At 37.4% G+C, this 19,468-nt stretch overlaps 1 protein-coding gene across 3 annotated transcripts in view; it reads right to left on the reverse strand.

The window, feature by feature from the left end:
- The window catches only part of COBL (cordon-bleu WH2 repeat protein), a 167,405-nt gene that overhangs the window by 83,537 nt on the left and 64,400 nt on the right, over positions 1 to 19,468 (reverse strand). The window contains exon 8 of one of the 3 annotated variants that reach the window (XM_030444991.1): positions 19,216 to 19,299. The exons of the other annotated variants lie outside the window; for them this stretch is intronic. Coding sequence (XP_030300851.1) covers positions 19,216 to 19,299 — 84 coding nt within the window. The remainder of the gene's footprint in view (positions 1 to 19,215; positions 19,300 to 19,468) is intronic. 3 annotated transcript variants of the gene reach the window in all.

A 19,468-nucleotide genomic window follows, 5' to 3' on the forward strand; every position in this document is an offset into this window, starting at 1 on the left:
TCAGAAAGGAAAAAAGTTAACCTTTTCCTGCTCTAAAAGAAAATTTTCATTTTTATGCAATTTATGTTGTTTTACTATCTTACTGCATTTTGCTATTGGTAGAAAATGATCTGGTCACCTATCACCCGATATTAAAATATTAACTATTAAATTTACACAACAATAACTTGTACAGGCAGTACCACCTTGGTTTTTTATGTCTGGTGAGTAGGCTTTCAAGGTTTTACTGTACAGTTATGAGTTATACTTTGAAGTCTGTACAACCAAAGTGCTATCTAACGCTCGTGTAAGTCCATTTTAGCACCTAGCTTGCAGTTCCAGATCTTGTGATCAGGGGCCACTTGGTGGACACCAGAATTTACATAGTCAGAGTAAGAAATGCCTGAGAATGTTCTCTCTCCTGTGCCCCTGCCAGTTCTCCCTCCCTCACCATGGCCATTCATTCACATTCCTCTCATTGGTTTAGCAGGGTTTGTTGATCAGAAATCCTAGCAGTGCCAGGTACAAGGAGATCACTTCTCCTTTACAAAGTCTTTCCTTTACAAAGTCTTACTTGATTTCCCAGCACTGAAGTAGCATGACTGATCTGTCCCTGAAGTGGCTACTGAACCTTCTTATGACACAGATCCACACCATCCACAACTATCTAGTTTTAGTGATTAACTATCCTTTACCAATGCAATGTTTTTCCTTGTACCCTAACTATAATTTCTCTGCCTAGAAGTTTACCTGATTATTTCTTGTCCTCACTTAATTAATGTCATGGGATGTAAAGTATCTCTACGTCCTTACAGCCAGGAGTGAAGCCTTGGTTTCCAGCTCTAATACATCCTCACATTGCACCTTCCATGGTGTCTAGCCTCTTTCCCAGTAGAAAACCTGGGAACCTCCCAACGAAGGGAAGTAGAGAACTGGATGCCTCCAGGAGAAAAGCTTTTCAAAACAGACCAAAGAGGTCAGTTTTAAATTCACTGTTGGTGAATTTCTAGGCAGGGAACAAGAGTGGGTATTAACTCAAGCCCTGGGCAGTACACTGAGGATGAAGAGGGTGCCCGACCACAGAGAGATCCCAGTATTTTAGTTTTTGTGATACTTCTTGTGTGAAGCAACAGTCAAAACTCGTTTTCCATTGAAAATCAGATGGATACTAAAAGAATATGGCAAAAGTGACAAAAAATCTCTTATTTTTTTCAATAAACAATCAAATATTTTGCTTTCATGTTTATGAATGTAAACATTTTACTCAAATCATTAGTAGAATACTTGAATACAGGCATGCCAGCTAAACATGAACATGTCTGTAAATTCTTGTGAATTTAAAGAAACAGATGCAGTACAACCAAGCCTCGCTGCTAATATCAGTATCACCTACTATTACCACCTTTTTCAGTATTCAGCCAATTTGAGATGATAAATTTAATCTGAGTTCTCCAAATTGAATAAAATACCTTAGCACATATAAAGCATTGGAATACAGATCCATGATTTCAACATTGTATATATAAAATTAAAACTACTCAGAGACTGTCAAACCATTCATACTTTTTCAAGATTTAATGACAGATGTGATTTGAGAACACAGTGCTTCGAGAACAGAAGGTCTTGAATCATCTCTGATAATTTAAAATTCAATGTATTTAATTTAAATAATTTCTCCTGTTTCCATGTTTCACTCTTCAGATTTTCCCAAGTCATACTACAAATCACACTTAACAAAGCCTTTGACTATTATTGTTACCAAAAATAATTTGTGGCAATCTGAGGGAGTCCCCCTCTAAGAATGAAGAAGACACTCACAGCATCAAGAAGAATGATGACAAGCTAATTTGATTTACATTTGTGAGCTTGTATAATCTCTTTTGCATAAATGATAGTGTGTTTCATAGTTTTTTAAAAAAGCAACGTCGCAACAGAATCAGCAAAATAAGTCTCTTTGACAGAAGAGGGCAGACACCTTTTCTGAATGGTGGAACAAAAAAAAAGAAGGCAGAGCCATGTCTGAGCAACTCAGAGGAAGGAGCAGGCAGCATGCTACCTGGTGCTAATGAGAAGACTGAAGCATGTAATTCAATATTTGAAAGGTGCACATAAATTGTGTCTTTTCCTATTGATCTGGACACCGAATTCATTGCAGTAACCAGCAGGCACATATCCTGTGGACCTTATGAAAAAGACCTTTTAAAAAAGAAGAGAAATGCATCTGCTTTGATTCAGAGCTGTTGGTGTTAACAAGTCAGCCTCTACTCAAGGCAATGAAAATACACTTGCTACAAATCCTTCTAATGCATAAAATTTGTGCAGTGTGTCCTGTGACAGATGAAAAATTATTTTGCTGTAAGCTGAAGCTATTTAGGCACAAATGAAAGAAACTTAGGTTGGGAAACATTTTTTTCTGAACAAACGTAATGGGCAAAGCAAGTGTATGTACGTTCAAAAGAGCAAACTTCAGCTCATAACCACACAATCTTTTGTGTGGTTTCCTCTTTTCCAATTAATACTCCAGATAGTATTCCACTCGATATTCTGCTTTCCATCTGTCATCGTTTAACATGAGGAACTAAAGGAGGGCTTTCAGACTGAGAGGGTTGGAACACAGAGGGAGGGGTCTTTTCCCTACCAATTCCTGCCCATGCTCTCTAAAGCTCTGGCAGACTGCAGCCCCTCCTCTTTGCTCTACTGCTGTTTCCCTCTGCTCCTTTACCCCCAGCTCCCACCTGCTCTCCAGAGCCCACATCCATCGGGTGCTGGGAAGAGCCATGGATCCCCCTCCTGAGTTGGCCCTGCCACAAGGGGCCCTCAGGCACCTGTCCCTGCCAGCATCAAGATTGGGTTGTATATATATATGTGTATATATATATATATATGTATGTATATATATATTTGTATATATTTGTATTTTTGTTACTTTATCTCTTATGTTATTGCCTATCTCCCATGCTAGTAAATCTGTCTCCAAATGTTTTCAATTTCCAACATCAAGTCTCCTCTCTTTATTCTTCTTTTATCTTCCCTTTGTGTGTGTAGAGGGGAAATAAAGAGTAATTCTGTCCTTCAGTTTGTGGTCCGCCCAAAATGCTAGGCTGTGACACCATCAAATTCTCAACTTCCAGGAATACCAATAAAAAGCTTGAAACATAAAATTATTAGAAAGTATTTCAGCATTGGCATAATCCAGTCATATCCATGAAATAGTCAGCAGCTTCAGTAAGTGTGCGCTACAGGTATCTTTGTAAGTGATATACTAAAATCACCATGCAAACAACACATGCGTGGCCAGTCCCTTAAAATGGCACATTAAGGTGACAGACACATCAATGAGAAATCATACATATATAGGTACAAGCTTCCAGAATGTGCCAAATTAATTCCTGTCCCTGCACCATTCACCTGATACTATCAGGCTATTTGATAGCTGACCTAATTTGAGCATGAACATTTTAATTTCTGGATTACCCCTAAGTATTCTTGGATTTGTTTTGGATATGTAAACCCTAGTCAGACAAACCCATCATTAACATAGCACTGAAGATATTTCTGCATCAGGTATTTTCTATGCTACTTAGTTTAATGGAAAGTCTACTGTCTGCCATTTGGATGTGAGGTGCTGGCTGCAGACACAATCTGAAGTGAATCCCAAAGTCAAGCTGAACTGCAGATGACAGTTTGCAATGCTGGTAGTTGCTTACAATAAAGTTTGCTTGCATTTTGTACAAGTGTAACATGATTTATCTTGATGTTCAGGAATGTGAAGACAACTTTGTGTCTAATCTGCATTTTCTCTTTCTTTTTTATATATTGCTTTGGGAAAATACCTGAATTAACTTATATATAAAAAGCATCCTCTCCAGATGATTTACATCTTTCTGGTTAGACTTAACAACTCATCTTCCACAAGTCCAACTCTGTCACAGTGGACTTCCAAAATTTTTCAGCCTATAAAAAAGACGGTATTTTGAAAATAGATTTTTCACAACTGTCAAAAACACAAATACGTAAAGGCAATATGGGGAGAAAGATTACATCAAAATGTTCCCAAAAGGGAATGATTAACAAAAAATAGGCAGTTTAACAAATTCAGCTACTCACATAATTTAGAATTTTTTAGTTGGTAAGTACATATATACTAAGTACGCATATTGCACCTGATAGTGCAATAGATAGATGGCAAAAATATTTGACAGATACTCTGCCAGACCAGAAAAAAACCCAAACAACAGAAGAGTGCATCTATATAGAAAAGGAAAGGTTTATCTATTCGAGATAGCATCTCATCTATTGGGGACAGAAGATGGGCTTGGTAGGGAGTTTGGTGTGTTATAAAAGGAAATGGAAAAAAATGTGAAAAACACTACAAGTCCTTTTTGGATATTTGTCCAAATGGCAAAAAAGCAGGCATGAAAGGAGGAGTAAAGAACACAGAAGTAAGTGAGGAAAGAAACAAAACTACAGTCATTATGACAAAAAATGAAATCAAGATGTTCACCAGCTTTGACCAGACAGGAAGTTTTAGCAGAAATTAAGACAAAAATCTGGAAAAGGAGAGGAGCAAAGCAAAAAGCAGAACATTTCACTGAACGTGAGAGTACTGGCTTGTATCCTAGGGAAAGAACAGTGAACTAAGTAGACTGGTGCAGGACAGAAACCATGTTCTGCAAGAAAAAACAATGATTACTCATACATGAGCTCAGAAAGATGGCAATGCTAATGCCATAAAGATATCAGGGTGAAAGTAACATGAACAGAATTCAAACTGGTAAAGATGTGATGCTGAAAGGAAAGGGAATTAATATTTATAGATTTTAAAATGTGGGATACATATTTCTGTGGTAAGAATTTAAAGCATATGAAGAGCTGGGATGATGCAGAACACAAGAAAATAACCACAGTAGCATCTTAAAGTCTACCAAGAGAGGTCAGAAAGCCAATGACAGACCCTAATGGAAAAATAAATTTATAAAGAAACCTGAAGAAGTAATTACAGAGGAAAAATCACGCAGACTCCAAAATTCAATTCAATCCCAGTACAGAAAGAAGATCAAAAAGGAAAGAAAAAGATCAAGCCAGAAGGAAAACAAGGAAAGAAAATTTGAAAAGAGGCCATTTACACTTGGCCTTCAAAGGCCATTAGCAGATTCAGTGAAAGGAATCTTGGAAGAGTAAGTATGGAAAAAGTCAAATTTTTCTAAGTCTGGTTTCTCCTTTCACTTACACTTTTGCATTATATGAAAGCAGATTAACTCAATCAAATAGCGTTGAGCTACCAAGCCAAAAACAAAATCTGTCTTTATTAGTGGTCTGGCAAGAGGCTTAGGAAACTAGAAGTTCCAAAGGTCAAAGACCAACAACAGCAAAAAGACATTTTCATAATTTCCACTGATGTTAAGCATTCATCAATCATAAATAACCACAAAAAGGATCAGAGGTCTTGAGCTAAATAACTTTATCACTGCACTATAATTTTTTTTCTCTAAGATTACTAATTTGTTTAAATCAATCAGCCAATTTGGAATATTGGGAAATATATGTTCTTCAGAAATTCCAAATATTTTGAAAAAATACTGAGAAGAACTGCTGCTGCAATAAATTCTTTTAACATATAGGAACTATCAAACCACTGGAGTTGATCATCTTTGATATATTTTCATTGTAGATATGCCAATTTATACTGGAAGAGAAGATGGAAACTTTGCATAAAACATACAATTTTAAAAATATCTGCTCTGATGTCTGCATAGCCAATTTTTATGGGGACTGGATTTATGAATGGAATAGTTCCTGGCAAGAGATTTTGGGTGTGTATTTGTTTGGTTTTGAAGAAATAATATCTGTTTTTTACTGAAAGTATTTTTATTCCAGTCAAATTAAAAAGGTTTTTTTCTCCATTTTAATGAAATTTTTGTCCTTTGAAAATTTGTCAGAGACTAGAAATATTAATGATAAATTCTCATTATCTTTCAGTATCTGCCGAAATACTGACACATTTGACTTCTGAAAATCTCTGTGTATTATAGCTGTTAATGGAGAAAATCTGTACTGAAATTCCAAGGCTAATATTCACCAACACCTACAGAACTTCTCTAAAGTCAAAAGAGTAGCTCTGGTTTGCTCAAGCTCAGGGAACTGACTTCTAGTTCCAGTCCTTGTAAGCCAATTCCCACACAAATATTTGTCAATGTAGAATGAAGTTGTGCAACTACTTTTCCCCTTTAAGTTTACGGTTACTGTAGGTGTTAAGCTAGAGGGAGACAAAATCATTCAACTGTCAAAGCAAATTTTCAAAAAGGAAGCTTTGTATTTTTAATGGTAAAACGCTGCCAAAACTATTACTGAAAAACAATGCAACCTCTGAAGATTTGAAAAAAATTAGAAGAACAAATCCGCTTTTGAATTCTGAAATTAGTGCAAATCTTAACACAAGTCCTAATTACAGTCGCTAAGAGGATTTCAGCAACGTGAATCAGAAGAAGTCAACAGCCAAGAATTTTCTTGCTTCCATTAGCTCCTTCAGGAGGCTGGATGCCCACGTTTGTGTGTACATACACAGACGTATCCATACACAAACACTTGCCTAAGCAAGTCCCTGAACTGCAGCAGCACAGAAGCAAGCCAGTCCATTAAGGAGATGTGACAGCTTGCTGCAGAAGATGAAAATAAAAGACAGACTAACATACATCATGCTGATAGCTTGATGCTCAGGCATTGATGTCAGTGTAGCATTTGGAGTTGTAACAGCTGAATATTTAGGCCCACATCAAAATCAGTGGCTGGGAGTACTGGATTGAAGAGGAGGTCTAGAGGAAATGCTCTCTTGCTGGACAGTGGGTAGACTACATACAGGTGCTATAAACATCCATCTTCTGTTTAGTAACACCTAAAGATCAATACTTACAGAAATTAAATTTCATCCATAAAGGAGATGAACAATTTGGATAGAAAAGACATATGCTTATATTCCAAAGGAGTCACAAGCAAATTAATTACAGGATCTGATTCTTGCAAGAGCACGCAATTCAGATCTAGGCCTCCTCTCCATCCTGAAGGATTTTCCAAAGTCTATCCTCTCTGGAGGACAATCAGTACCCTTAACATGCTGGTAAAACTCACATAGGTTCAAATAACTGGGCTCAGAAGAACAATTTAAGACTAAGGAAGCAGACCTCTCTTTGAATTTTCTTCAAATTATATTCAAACATTTCTTCAAATGGGAATCCAGTTTGAGGTACTTTGGTTTTTTTGTTTTGTTTTTTCTTTTTTTCCCCTATTATGAACACTCATTATTATTCTTTTAACTCCAACTTTGTACTGGCCAGGTCACCTCTTAAATAAAAGAGGAGCAAAAATACGGGATACTGCAAAGTGACTGGAAGTAAAGCTGTGCTGGATCCCAAGCTTCTTCAGCCTCTTCCAACAATAATTTCATATTTTCATCTTCCTTTGGAGTATAATATACCCAACTAAGTTTCTCCAAGTCTAAAAATTCAGTACTATATCCTTAGGACACCAGAGCCTGACGTGTGAATATTTGTTATTGCTAAGAGATTAATTTTTCCACTGTGTACATGCTTGTTTCCCTTGTGAATTCAGTGTGAAATACTAAGAAATCACAGCTCTCTGCTCTCTTTATTCCCACTGCATGGAATATTACGATCCATTGGAATAAACTTGCAACTTCAGGAGCTGTGGAAGGAACTTCAAGCTCAGTCTGAAATTAAGCTGACACAAATAAAAAACTGTGGATACAGAACATACACTTGCACTTGGACTCTCACTGCTACATCTTAAGCAGTCATGCTTAATTCTGCTTACTTCTCTGAGCTTGCACTCCTTCAGATAAAAAAGAAAAACCTGCTTTTACAACAAATTATTGGTCAGTGCAAGCCACTCCTTTCCTTTGCCACTGTTTGCAATCCATCTTCAACAAGACTCAACATGTTTGTTTTGGGGTTGTTTCTTTCCCCAGTGAGAAAACGCTCTATAAATTAAGCAACATCTAGAGGTTTATCTGTGTCAACCACCCATTGTAAAGGAAAGAATGGTCTTACGTTTTCAAAAATGACAGTGAAAGTGCCAGAAGATCTCTGTCCATGCAAAACAGAGCCTCAAGTAGCACAAGAATGATTTTTAAATGGCCTAGTGAAGAAAATGGCTAACAATTCATAAGAATGTGGTCCAGAGCCAGTTGAAACCATCAGGAATTTTTCCACTGGCTTCAGTGAATTCTGCATCAGGTCTTTGATGGCCACTCTAACTTTACAATGCCAAAAAACAGCAATGCTCTAAACTATATTGCTACTGTCACTTCTCCGGGAAATATTTGTCTTCAGTATACTTTCAATCACAATGAAAAGCATAACATCAGCACAGAAATCATAATTCTGATTTTTTAAACATAAAATTTGGCTCTAGATACCCATACTTTAGTCTCCACTGCTAAAGAAATAAAGAAAATGAAGCACCTCCAACAAAGCAAGTGTGAATCTGATGATAAACAATAGGCAAAGAATTATTTTAAAGGCTGATCAAAGTACAAGCTAAATACCGAAACTCCAATGTTGTATATAGTCTAGTTTGAGAAGGCTTTAAAAAACCAAAACGTAACCCCACCAGATGATGTTAAACAGCATATGAACATGTCTAAAAGCTAACAGACCCCAAAATACTTTCAACCTTGGCATGATGCTTTCTTTTGATGTAATATTCAGCCACAGGAAATTAAATGTAGAACAATCTATTAAGGAAGTTCACTCTCCAAAGCAAGAACACTAAAAAGTCTCAAAGTTATGCCTTCCTGCATCTAAAGTGGTTTTTTTCTTAATTTAAACATGTTGCATAGAATATTTTCTTCCCAGCCTTTCTTTTCTTTTATTTTTTAATTTTTGGGGTTAGAGGAAGGTGTCACAACTGGAAAGGCCAGTTGATTTTAATTAAATACCAGTTAATGACTTTGACTGATTTGTACAACTGCCAGTATTTTTAGTTGTTATTGTCTTTCTGACCTGTAACCCTTGAACTAGAACAAGGACCTTGTTTAATATTCGTTAAATTTAGACAGAGCCACTATCCACTATTACCCCCCTCCCACTGCTGCTCCACTAATCTCCTATGCCAGCTGCTCAAATGTTTACATTTGAAGGGCTTTCTCTGTTTGTGCAGAACAGTCTCTGCACAGTATCTCTCATCTGTACATTTGCCAGAATCAAGGCAAGAAAAGCCTCAGTGCTGGAATTCTTGATTAGTAAATAGTCTTAAATGTTTCTTCTTCCCTTCTCCCTTCAGTGAAATGCCATTTGGTTTTCACAAGGCAAACCTCCACAGTGCACTTTATTGGTCTGACTCCTGTCCTATGCAAACAACTCTAAATCTGAACAAGCTCCATTTAGCATCAATGAAATCACACCATCTCTGTGCTGAAACTGGAAGACACCAAAATCAAGACGTGTAGCTGACCATTTGCTGGTATGGAAAGAAGAAAATGTTAGAGTAGGAGTGTGTGAGGGAACCAAACACTTACAATCATAGATTTATCAGTAACCTCTCCATCTCACTATGGCAGTATACTTCAGACACTGCCTATATAGCTCATGTCCCAGACATCAGTCACACCTGGCTCGCTCACCAGATCACCAAGGTACTGAACCAGCAAAACACTTAAAGAGGTGCTTAGTATGACACTGAAAACATCAGTGGGTCCAACTCCTATGCCTACAGCTACTCATATATTTAATAACTCTCTAGGGATACATCTTGCTATTTGCCTTGATCTGCTTTCTCTTCTGGCCTTCCAGCTGACCATTAAAAAAAACAGATATACTTTCTTAGTTTCCATTACTATTTTAAGATCTGCTTAAAAGTGTAAATGATATAAAGCAATAATTCACAAAATCATAGAATCACAGAATTATCAGACTTGGAACAGACCTCTAAGATCATCTAGTCCAGCTCTCCCACTAAAGCAGGATCACCCAGAGCACAATAAACAGGACTGCATCCAGGCAGTTTCTGAATAGCTCTAGAGAAGGGCACTCCACAACTTTCCTGGGAAGCCTGTTCCAGTGCCTTGCCACCCTCATAGTAAAGAAGTTTTTTCTTATATTTAAATGGAACATTCTGTGTTCCAGCTGATGCCCATTGCCCCTCATCCTGTCACTGGGAACCACTGAAAAGCGTGCACCCACTCTTTAGATACCTGACTACATTAACAAGGTCTCCCCCTCAGCCTTCTCTTCTCCAGACTAGAGTCCCAGCTCTCTCAGCCTTTCTTATGAGAGATGCTTCAATCTGCCAGTCCTCTCTGTTGTCCTCCAGTGGACTCTCTCTAGTAACTCCCTGTCTCTCTTGGACTGGGGAGCCCAGAACTGGATGCAGTGTTCCAGCTGTAGCCTCACCAGGGCAGAGCAGAGGGGGTAGAATGACCTCCCGTGACCTACTGGCCACACTCTTCTTTATGCAGCTTAGGATTTCATTTGTCTCCCAGGAAGCAAGGGCACACATCTGGTTCATGGATAATTTACTATCTATCTATCCAACCCTCTCCTCCAAATGGCTTTCAAGCAGGTCCACCCGTAACCTATACTGGTGCTTGGGGTTCTTTTTCCCCAGGTGCAGGGCCCTACACTTGCTCTCATTGAACCTCATTAGGTTCTTTTCTGCCCAGCTGGAGAGCCTGTCCAGGTCACACTGGATGGCAGCACAGCCCTCCAGAGCATCAGCCACCCCTCCCACATTCTTATCAACAGTGAACTTGCTGAGGATACACTCTCTGCTCTCACCCAGGTCATAGATGAAGATGTTGAACAAGACCAAACCCAGTAGTGACCCCTGGGGGACACTGCTGTTTACAGGCCTCCAACTTGACTCTGCTCCAATGATCACCATCTTCTGAATGAGTGGAGAAAATGGATCTGATTGAAGGCATTACTGCTTCATGCTTTTGTAAAAGTATTTTAAAAGCCTGACTTCTATTTGTCACACTCCCCTCTTCAGCTTGTGTCCCATAATGTAAAATGAATTTAAATACAATATTAAACAATGAAGAGTAACAGAAAAAGCAGTGTCTGAAATTATGTGTATTAATTTCTGCTAAGCTCGAAGAGGAAGGTAAGTATTGGAGCTGTAAGAAAAAGACCAATATAACCTAATTTGACAATTTATTCAAAAAGAAGAAAGAACATGAACCAGTTATGCAGACTTCAGGCACTAGAAGGTCTCTTTTTGTAGTGATGGACAACTGAGTAGTCCACACAGTACTTACTGCTATATGGCCTTTGCTTCGTACATACAACTCCCCTGAGTTTAAAAGGAGACCTGTAAGTCCCGCTAAGCCTCATGTAGGTTTGACTTTGCATTAAAGAACTAAGCCATAAAGTTCATTTGGAAAACTTCCCCATCAAATTAAAATGCATTGTGTCCTGTCAGCAAATGTTGTTTTGTAAATCCTCTCTCACCTGCTGTAAGATGTTATTGAGACATATGGTTTCACACGCTACCGAGCAGCTCAGTTTTGCCAACAAACAATAATGCGCAGAGGAAATATGTGTGGAAATCATGAGATCATCTAATTAGAAGAAATGTTATTGCTTTCCACTACTTTAAATGAAATCAAGTCTTCACTGTCCACAGAAAAGGCTGGAAAAGAACCAAATCCTATTAGTGCTCCTAAGAAATAGTACGCAAAAGAAACAAAATTATACTTTAGCCGGTGTTGAAAATCTTCGCTGTATCTAAAATCTGCATATGCTAAGAGGATATTTTAGACTAACGTAATAAATCTATGGTTACATGTGATTCAGATTATGCCACTACAAAACCAGGTGTTACTGTCTGAAATTTTTTTTCCATTGTAAATGAGAAATATATAGTCAATGACATACAATTAGCCATTTCTGATTCCATCTAGTACAAGGCATTGGCATAAATACACCCTAATCCTTTCATTACAGTAGTTACATTTGGAAAGCTTTACAAGAAATATGTTGGATATCCATCATTAAATCAAACAGAAATGTGCTTTGCAATGGAATTAATAATTCCCTGGCTCATTCCCAGACCATCCCAAATTTAAACACAAAAAGCATTTTAGGTACACAAAATTATTTGAGAGACTTTTTAAAGAAACTGCATCTTTGTTTATCCAATGGCAGAAAATTCTGATCCTGGGATAAATTTTCTTTAGAGGTTCTATTTTCCACACCACTGTGGGCTTGCCATTTACAATAAGAACAATATGGTGAATAAATTATGACCAAATGTGAATTACAAGGCTATTACACACTATTAAGGGGCTCTAGTAATATTAAATACCAAGGAAGAAAAGCCTGAATGGTTGAGATGTCACTAGAAAAATCTCAAATGAAATTTGTCTTTAGGTTTTGTTTTTTATTAATGTCCTTTTATTAATGCAAATTAAAAGCCATCAGTCTTATTAGCTGCAGCTTTATTCTATTTTTTTTTTCTAAGTGAGTTAACTTCAGAACTTTTCAGTGAAATCAGTAACAAAAGATGAATCAGACATAAAAGGATTTGGGTGGTTAAGGGTGTGTCACCAGGTCTTAATTAAACATCCGAGGGAGATATCTGAGCCAACTTAATCCAGACATACTGGGTACATCCAGCATAGAAAGAACGATGCCACATAGCCCAGGTCTGAAAGCTAAATTGCCTCACGCTCACCTCACTTACCACACTCTTGTAAGCTTGGGCCTCCCTAACTCACACTGCTTTATGTTTTATGCTTTCCCTTCAGTAAGCCTGACATATTCCTTTCTGATGTCCTTATTCCAATTTTGGTGCCAGAATTTAGTGCATGCCTTCTGGGCATGCTGAGCGCAAAAACTTCTGGGAAACTATGTTTCTAACCTCCTGCCTAAAATCCCATCAGGATGCGTAAAACTGGCAAATCTTTCCATCTTCACCAGCCAAGGGGCTTGATCCAATCAGTGCACTTAAAATACAACTAAGAAACCTGGCTCCACAAAAAACATAGCTGCTAGAAGAGGCAGCTATGGTATTGCTCTCCTGTCTTGTCCTTCCCTCTCTGGACCAAGTTCAATGATTCAGTAACAACGGGGTTAACTCAGGTTCAAAACCTTCTGCTAGTTGAGAAAAAACAAACTTCCCCTCTTCTCAGGAGAGTGAAAGATATTTGTGTCCTTGAACAGAGAATGAGTTTAGCTTAGAAAGAGATTAAGGCTCTCATCTAGGCTGGGAGCAACAGCCTTTTGCCTCCACCAGTTTTAGCTTCAGTGACTACTTACTTGCTGGATCTAACATCTACTTAGCATAAAACATAGAAAAACATCTCTGGCACTGGAAACCAGAGCTGCCACCACACTTAAGTTGTTTCGTTACTGGTTTGAACAGTTAAGCTTGCTCTTGCTCTGAGTCACTGAATATTTGGGTATTTTTACAAAAGGGTTCTTCCCACATCAAGAATACTTCACAGCTTTGTTCCAGGCGTTCTCCAACCCAGCAAGTATTTTGGTTTTCTTTGCAAAGGAGGAAATAATTCTCTCAATAACAGTCCCAAGAGAGACAGAAGACTGGATGGTATCTCTAAAGACAGAAAAGGCAACTGAATTTAGTTCTCTCATATTTTGTCAGACAGTGGTAGGTAGGGAGTTTTTAGAGTAAAAGCTTTACATGCTTAAAATTACCAGCTGACTAAAGATTTCAGTCCTGAGCAGAGGCAACCAGCAGTAACAGAAGATGGGCAGACTTTAACCTTCAACTTCTCCTGTGCAGATTGCAGTGGTGTCAAATCTTGGGAAATCTGACTTTGGGATGCTTAGATCCAGTGTGCAAGAGAAGCCTGTACTGGTTTGGTATATAAAAGAGGCATAGTTTTACTCTATACCTTTTGCAGAGATGGTCTTACTCAAGCTCTTTCAATTTAACTTGAACCACTTCTCTCTGTCATCTCAGGACATTTCTTGAGAATATTTCCTTCAAAACATACTGCGAAAACCACTGCAGGAACTGAATTTTCTGAGGTGTCTTTATAAAAACAAGAACTTGAATGCAATGTATTGTGATGATTTTACTCTGAATGGTGCAATTTTGTGTAAAAATGCAGTTCTGGCAACCAATGACTAGGTGATAATATTTTGTTTTTAATAAAACCTTAATGGTCCCCCAAAATGTTTAGAAATGTGACCTATATAAACCTAATGCTCAGAAGCCAAATGGAGGGAAGGGAAGTCCACTCTAAATTATTTTTTTTCAAGTCTCATGATCTTAAGCCCCTTTTGTGTGGTCAGGGCAAGAGCTGACAAGTGATTTTAAATGAATAAAGTTGGCAATCTGTGGTAGTATAAGCGAAGCAGCACAAACAGAACAGGGGTCAGACGATGTTCTCTTCACCAGATACTGTTGTTAATAGCCTGTAACTACCATGCTTTCACCATAGACGCTGAGACTTTCCATTCCAGGTGTCTGCCCCAGGCTTTTTTTTCTTTTTTTCTTTTTTTTTTTTTTTTTTTGAGACAGAGTAGTTCAGCTGGTTCTGAGATTTTTTAATCTTTTTTTTCATACTAACTCCAACATTTTCTTTGAAGAGGTCTAGTAACACCACACTTGTGAGCAAGAACTTGAAGTCTGGTGGCTGTCTGAAGACAGCCACTGTTTCAAGCTCCTGCCTTCTACTATCACTTACTGTAAGCAAAATCTAAGGATATTATACTAGTTAAAAGTATCTATGATTCACATGAAGACATATAATATCCTGCTAGTGCATAACGTTGAAGCAGATGGGCACAACTGCATCTCTTCAGCAGCTATAATCTGTCTGTAAGGTTTCAAGGTAAGGTCTGTAATCTCCATGCTCCACCTAACCTATTTTACTTTGAGACAGAATATTGTATGTGTAGCCCATACTTTAGAGTTTTATGAAGGTTTTACAGACTAGGTGATGATAAGGGTTTTACAGTCTCTGTTATATTCTGCCCCTTGTGAAGCTTCTCTCCAGACTTTTTTTGCTCTAATATCCAAGTTAGATTTTCACTGCTATATGTATAGCACACTACATCTTGTCTTGCTGTTAGCAGACAAGGAAAAAGAAAGATGATTGCTGTCATCATTGCTACCTATTTGAATAGGTATGCCAGTCACAAGCTCATTGAATCTAGAAAATCCTTCTTACTAAGCAAAATTAACAAGTAAATTATTTACTACTTTTTTTCAGAGAGTATCACAGGATATAAAAATAAAACCAACCCTATGGATATAAAAATAAAACCAACCCTACTGTGATAAGGAACCTTATCCTGAGATATCTGGTATTTAATTTTTTTTTTTTTTTTTTTTTTTTTTGTATAATCATAAAAGCAGTTGCACAAATGAAAACATTTAGAACTACTGTATCTGACCAGTGTCATCTTCTGGCATCAAACTACTGGCTTACAGGCACCCTATGTTAGGAGATTGGTTGGGACAGACAAGTCTGCTGCAGTACATTAACAACCCTCCAGTTTCTTGAATTTTTCGTTCTGCAAACAAAATCATACTAAGCAAAATTCCTTCAGGCCAGACCACAGTCTACACCTTGACACTGCACACAGATAGCTCTAACTGTAAAAAATGCAACAGAAGAACCCCAGGATTTGATCCTGTTAGTACAAATAAAAACAAGTAGTCAGCATCATCCTAAGCACTGCTTGGAGACCAAGAAACAAGAACATGAGAAGAGGATTTTAAAGTGAATATAATTTTCAGACACACGGAAACGTTAAAAGTAGATAGGTGTCACCATTCAGGTGACATGGGTAGTATTCTCATTCCTACTGCCCTAAACAGAACCTGGCCATGCAAGGTGAAATTCTTGACAGTACATTGTATTAACTAATCGCCCTGACAAGATTGAAGAGAAGTCACATTTCCAGTCACTTTTTCTTAACTGTGCTTGATGATTCTTCCAACCACTTATGAACTGCGAAAGCGTGTAATGTATAATTTCTATCATCAATGAAGGCATAAAAGTTAGAGTATGTTAAGAACAAATAAGCCCTGAAAAAGTAATAGATTTTTCAAAAAAGCCTTTAAAGGGAAAATAGCTGTTCCCGCTACTTAAGAAGTAACTGTGAAAGTTACTATAATGTACTAAAAATCTGGATTACTTTTTCTCAAATATTAGCAGTGTATTTTTCTTCTGGAACATGGATTTTGCAATTTTACAGAGAGTATGAAATAAAAGAAACCCACACATCTATCCTACACCTATCTGAAAACTGTTAGGAATTAATGTTTCATTGCTTTTGTCTCCAATAGTTTTATTCATGAACATGAAATAACAGGCATGACATGTTCATTAAGCAGGGAAATACTGCACTATCTATTTCACTTAGGCTCACTTAGTCTTTTATGAGTTAACATCTATATTCAGACATACACTGAATCTAGATTTTTTAAAAATGGTCCTGATGAAAATCTTCCAACATTGTCCTTCTGAAGCCCTGTTTGAACCAGAGAAACCTTTTGTGATAAGACTTTGTGCTGAAGTTTCAAATCCTCTGATAAGTGTCCCTGGCTGTACTTCTAAATATTTTGTCCCAAGTTGATTCATTACATCAACAAATTCCATATCAGAGATACACGTTGTTCAGCACTTAGATGTGGTTTTTTTTCTCTTGATTTATGAAAACATGAAGGCCTCAAAAATAAAACCAGCTAATTTTAGTACTGCGTTCCAGATATCGGGTTTCAGCTTCATCAACTGATTATTTGAGGACAGTGACACCAAGCGGCAGAGATGGCTGAAACTCCCATGTTTTCACTGACTGTTCTAAATTCTAGCTTTGAGCTCTGCCTTTGGAACACAAAAAGCAGAATATGGTTAATTGTGCTTCAACTTCCAACTGTTTTATCTGTATGTTGTGTTTGTACGAAAATTTATTACAGTAGCATTTGATTTATGGAAAGTTAACCCATATATGAAACCCACCTGCTTAGAACCCACTGCAACAGTCAGGAAAAAAAATTCTGCTTCACTTACAACACACCATTAGATTACAGATCCTGTACTGACATGTGGTATAATGAACTGCTGCACTATGAGACTTTCATGGAGAATTCTTTTTTTGAATTTCACACTCTCTCTGAAGGTGTTAATAAATTCTTCTTTCCTTCACCTTTATTTTTGTTGATACTGTGAAGAACTCAAGCATAAGCCTTGACTTGCCTGCCTTGACATTACAAATCTGCTTCCTCATCAACAAAATATTTTTAGAAGCATAAATAATTCCAGTAATAATTAGATAAATACAGTACTGAGACTGGTTTAGTGGTTACAAAGTGAATATAACTCGTGCCTGAATAAATCCTAAGGATCTCCTATTTCTTACACCTTTATTCCACTCCTTCGTATTGCTCAGTTTAGAAGAAAAAAAAACCAACCCAACACAAAACCAACCAATATCCAAAACAGAATAATTACTTTTTCAGTGCATATCACCACAACGTAATAGTAAGAAAAAGGTTTAAACCAAGCATAGTGAAGTTCATGCCCTTACCTCAGTAGTACTTTATATAAGTTGTCTAATTCCTTATAGGCAAGAAAGTATTTCCTGATCCGGCCAATGTAAATCCTGGCACTCTACTGGATGTAATAGCAAATTATTTTCTTTTCAGAAATAAATCAGAAATTTTGCCTTTGATTACTGTACAAGAATTCAAAATATTTTTAAGATGACCCAAAACAGTGACAGAAAGTAGTCCTGAGAAAAATGCAAAAGAGAAAGCCTCTACTGCATGACATTTTGGCAAGTCTTATCCTAGCTCAATAAAGCTTGGAGATAATGAGGTTTAAATATGTGTGAAGCATATATGGCTATGTAAGATACTACTTATTTTGAATAAGGATATTCAGTTCCACTGAAGTGAGAAGGTATCTTTTGAGCAAGTGGAATAAAGAATTACTCAGAAAGATTGAAGGCCTCAACATCTAGCCCATAAGGAACTGCTAAGATGGATTTTAAACACTATGTTTTCATTAACATTTAGAATTTTTCGCCTAAGATGTTATAATTGTTGACCTTTCCCTTGTAGCCTGTTCAAAGGATGGACCTTCTGTGATGCTGAGTGGATCTGCTGGACTTATTTTATACAGCTTGTGCAAGCTTTAACAGAATGGTACCAAAATAAATGGAATTATGGCAATACATTCATGTAAGTATATACTTATGTCTTAGTTCATGCCAAGCCAAATGTGAAAGATGTAAACACTGAACAAAAGCTACCTTGTTCTTGAAGATCAGTTGCTCTTAAGAGGAAAGGGAGAAGAAAATAAACAAGTGGTTTTTAACCCCACAGTGAATCACTTCTCCAGGTATTTCTCCCATTTCACCTATATTATATTATCCTTTTGATGTGGGATTTGTTCTCTCACTCCTCCATTTTTTCCACAATTTTCTGTCACCCCTCTCTGTGGCCAGTGTGGCTCTACATTTAATGGACCAGCACCCTTTTTCCAAATACCTGTTTGTGAAAGGGGCATTCAGAGCTGGACCTCATATTTCAGGTGTCTATTTTATGATCAACAGTGTCTTCTCCACGTTCTGAAAATACTGTAACAAAAAGCCAAGTACTCTTAAAAAGCAACAAAAAGACACTATTTATTATGATTTCTGATGCACCAGAACAATCCTATAGAAATATTTAGCGATTCACTCTTCCTAAATGGATGCTTAAATCCTCTTAATTTAGTAGTCTGTCAGGCACTGAAAAGCCTACTGGAGTATTTAGCAGAAATATTTTGTGTTTTTTCCATTGGTTAATAAAGAAGTACCCTTCACCTCCAAGCTACTTAAGAAACAAGTGGAATGCTGCCATGATGTAGAAGACATGTAAAGTGATAAAAATGTGAGGTGTGGCTTTATAAGAAAAAAAGCCTCCTCTAAATATCACATACTTTTGCATCACACAGTACTGTCACTGTGTACAGTCACAACACTTATGTCCTTTGTTAAAACACTTCTTGCTCATAGCTGCTTAGAATATAACTGAAAACCTCATTTATAGATAGCAAGTTTTATTTGGAGACATTGCATCGCATTTTAACTTCATCAAGATATGCAAACTGTGCACTCTCATAACTAAGCCTGCTAAGAAGGAAGCTATTTCTACTTCTACTTGGCTAAGCATCAGGAAAAATAGTGGTGTCTGGTTATTCAAGCTGCAGGATCTAATAGGAATGCAACAGCGTCTACAGGCCGTGTTAGTACTTACTTCCAAGCTTCCTTCACTTGTAGATGTAGAACTAAAAACATCCTCCTCACCACAATCTCTGCTCACCATCAAATATTCTTCTGTCTGCAACACAAACAAGTACCCTACATAGCAGCAGCAAAGGAAACAAAACAGCAAAAACACGCCAGAGCAAAGCATGAAACCTCATCACAGAACCAAGACACTGTCTCGGTAGTGCTGGACCCGACTGCTGAGAAACTCCTGAAGTAATCTGCAAAAATTCTCTGATGTA

The sequence above is a fragment of the Calypte anna genome, chromosome 2 (genome assembly GCF_003957555.1).
Source record: "Calypte anna isolate BGI_N300 chromosome 2, bCalAnn1_v1.p, whole genome shotgun sequence".
Lineage (NCBI taxonomy): Eukaryota > Metazoa > Chordata > Aves > Apodiformes > Trochilidae > Calypte > Calypte anna.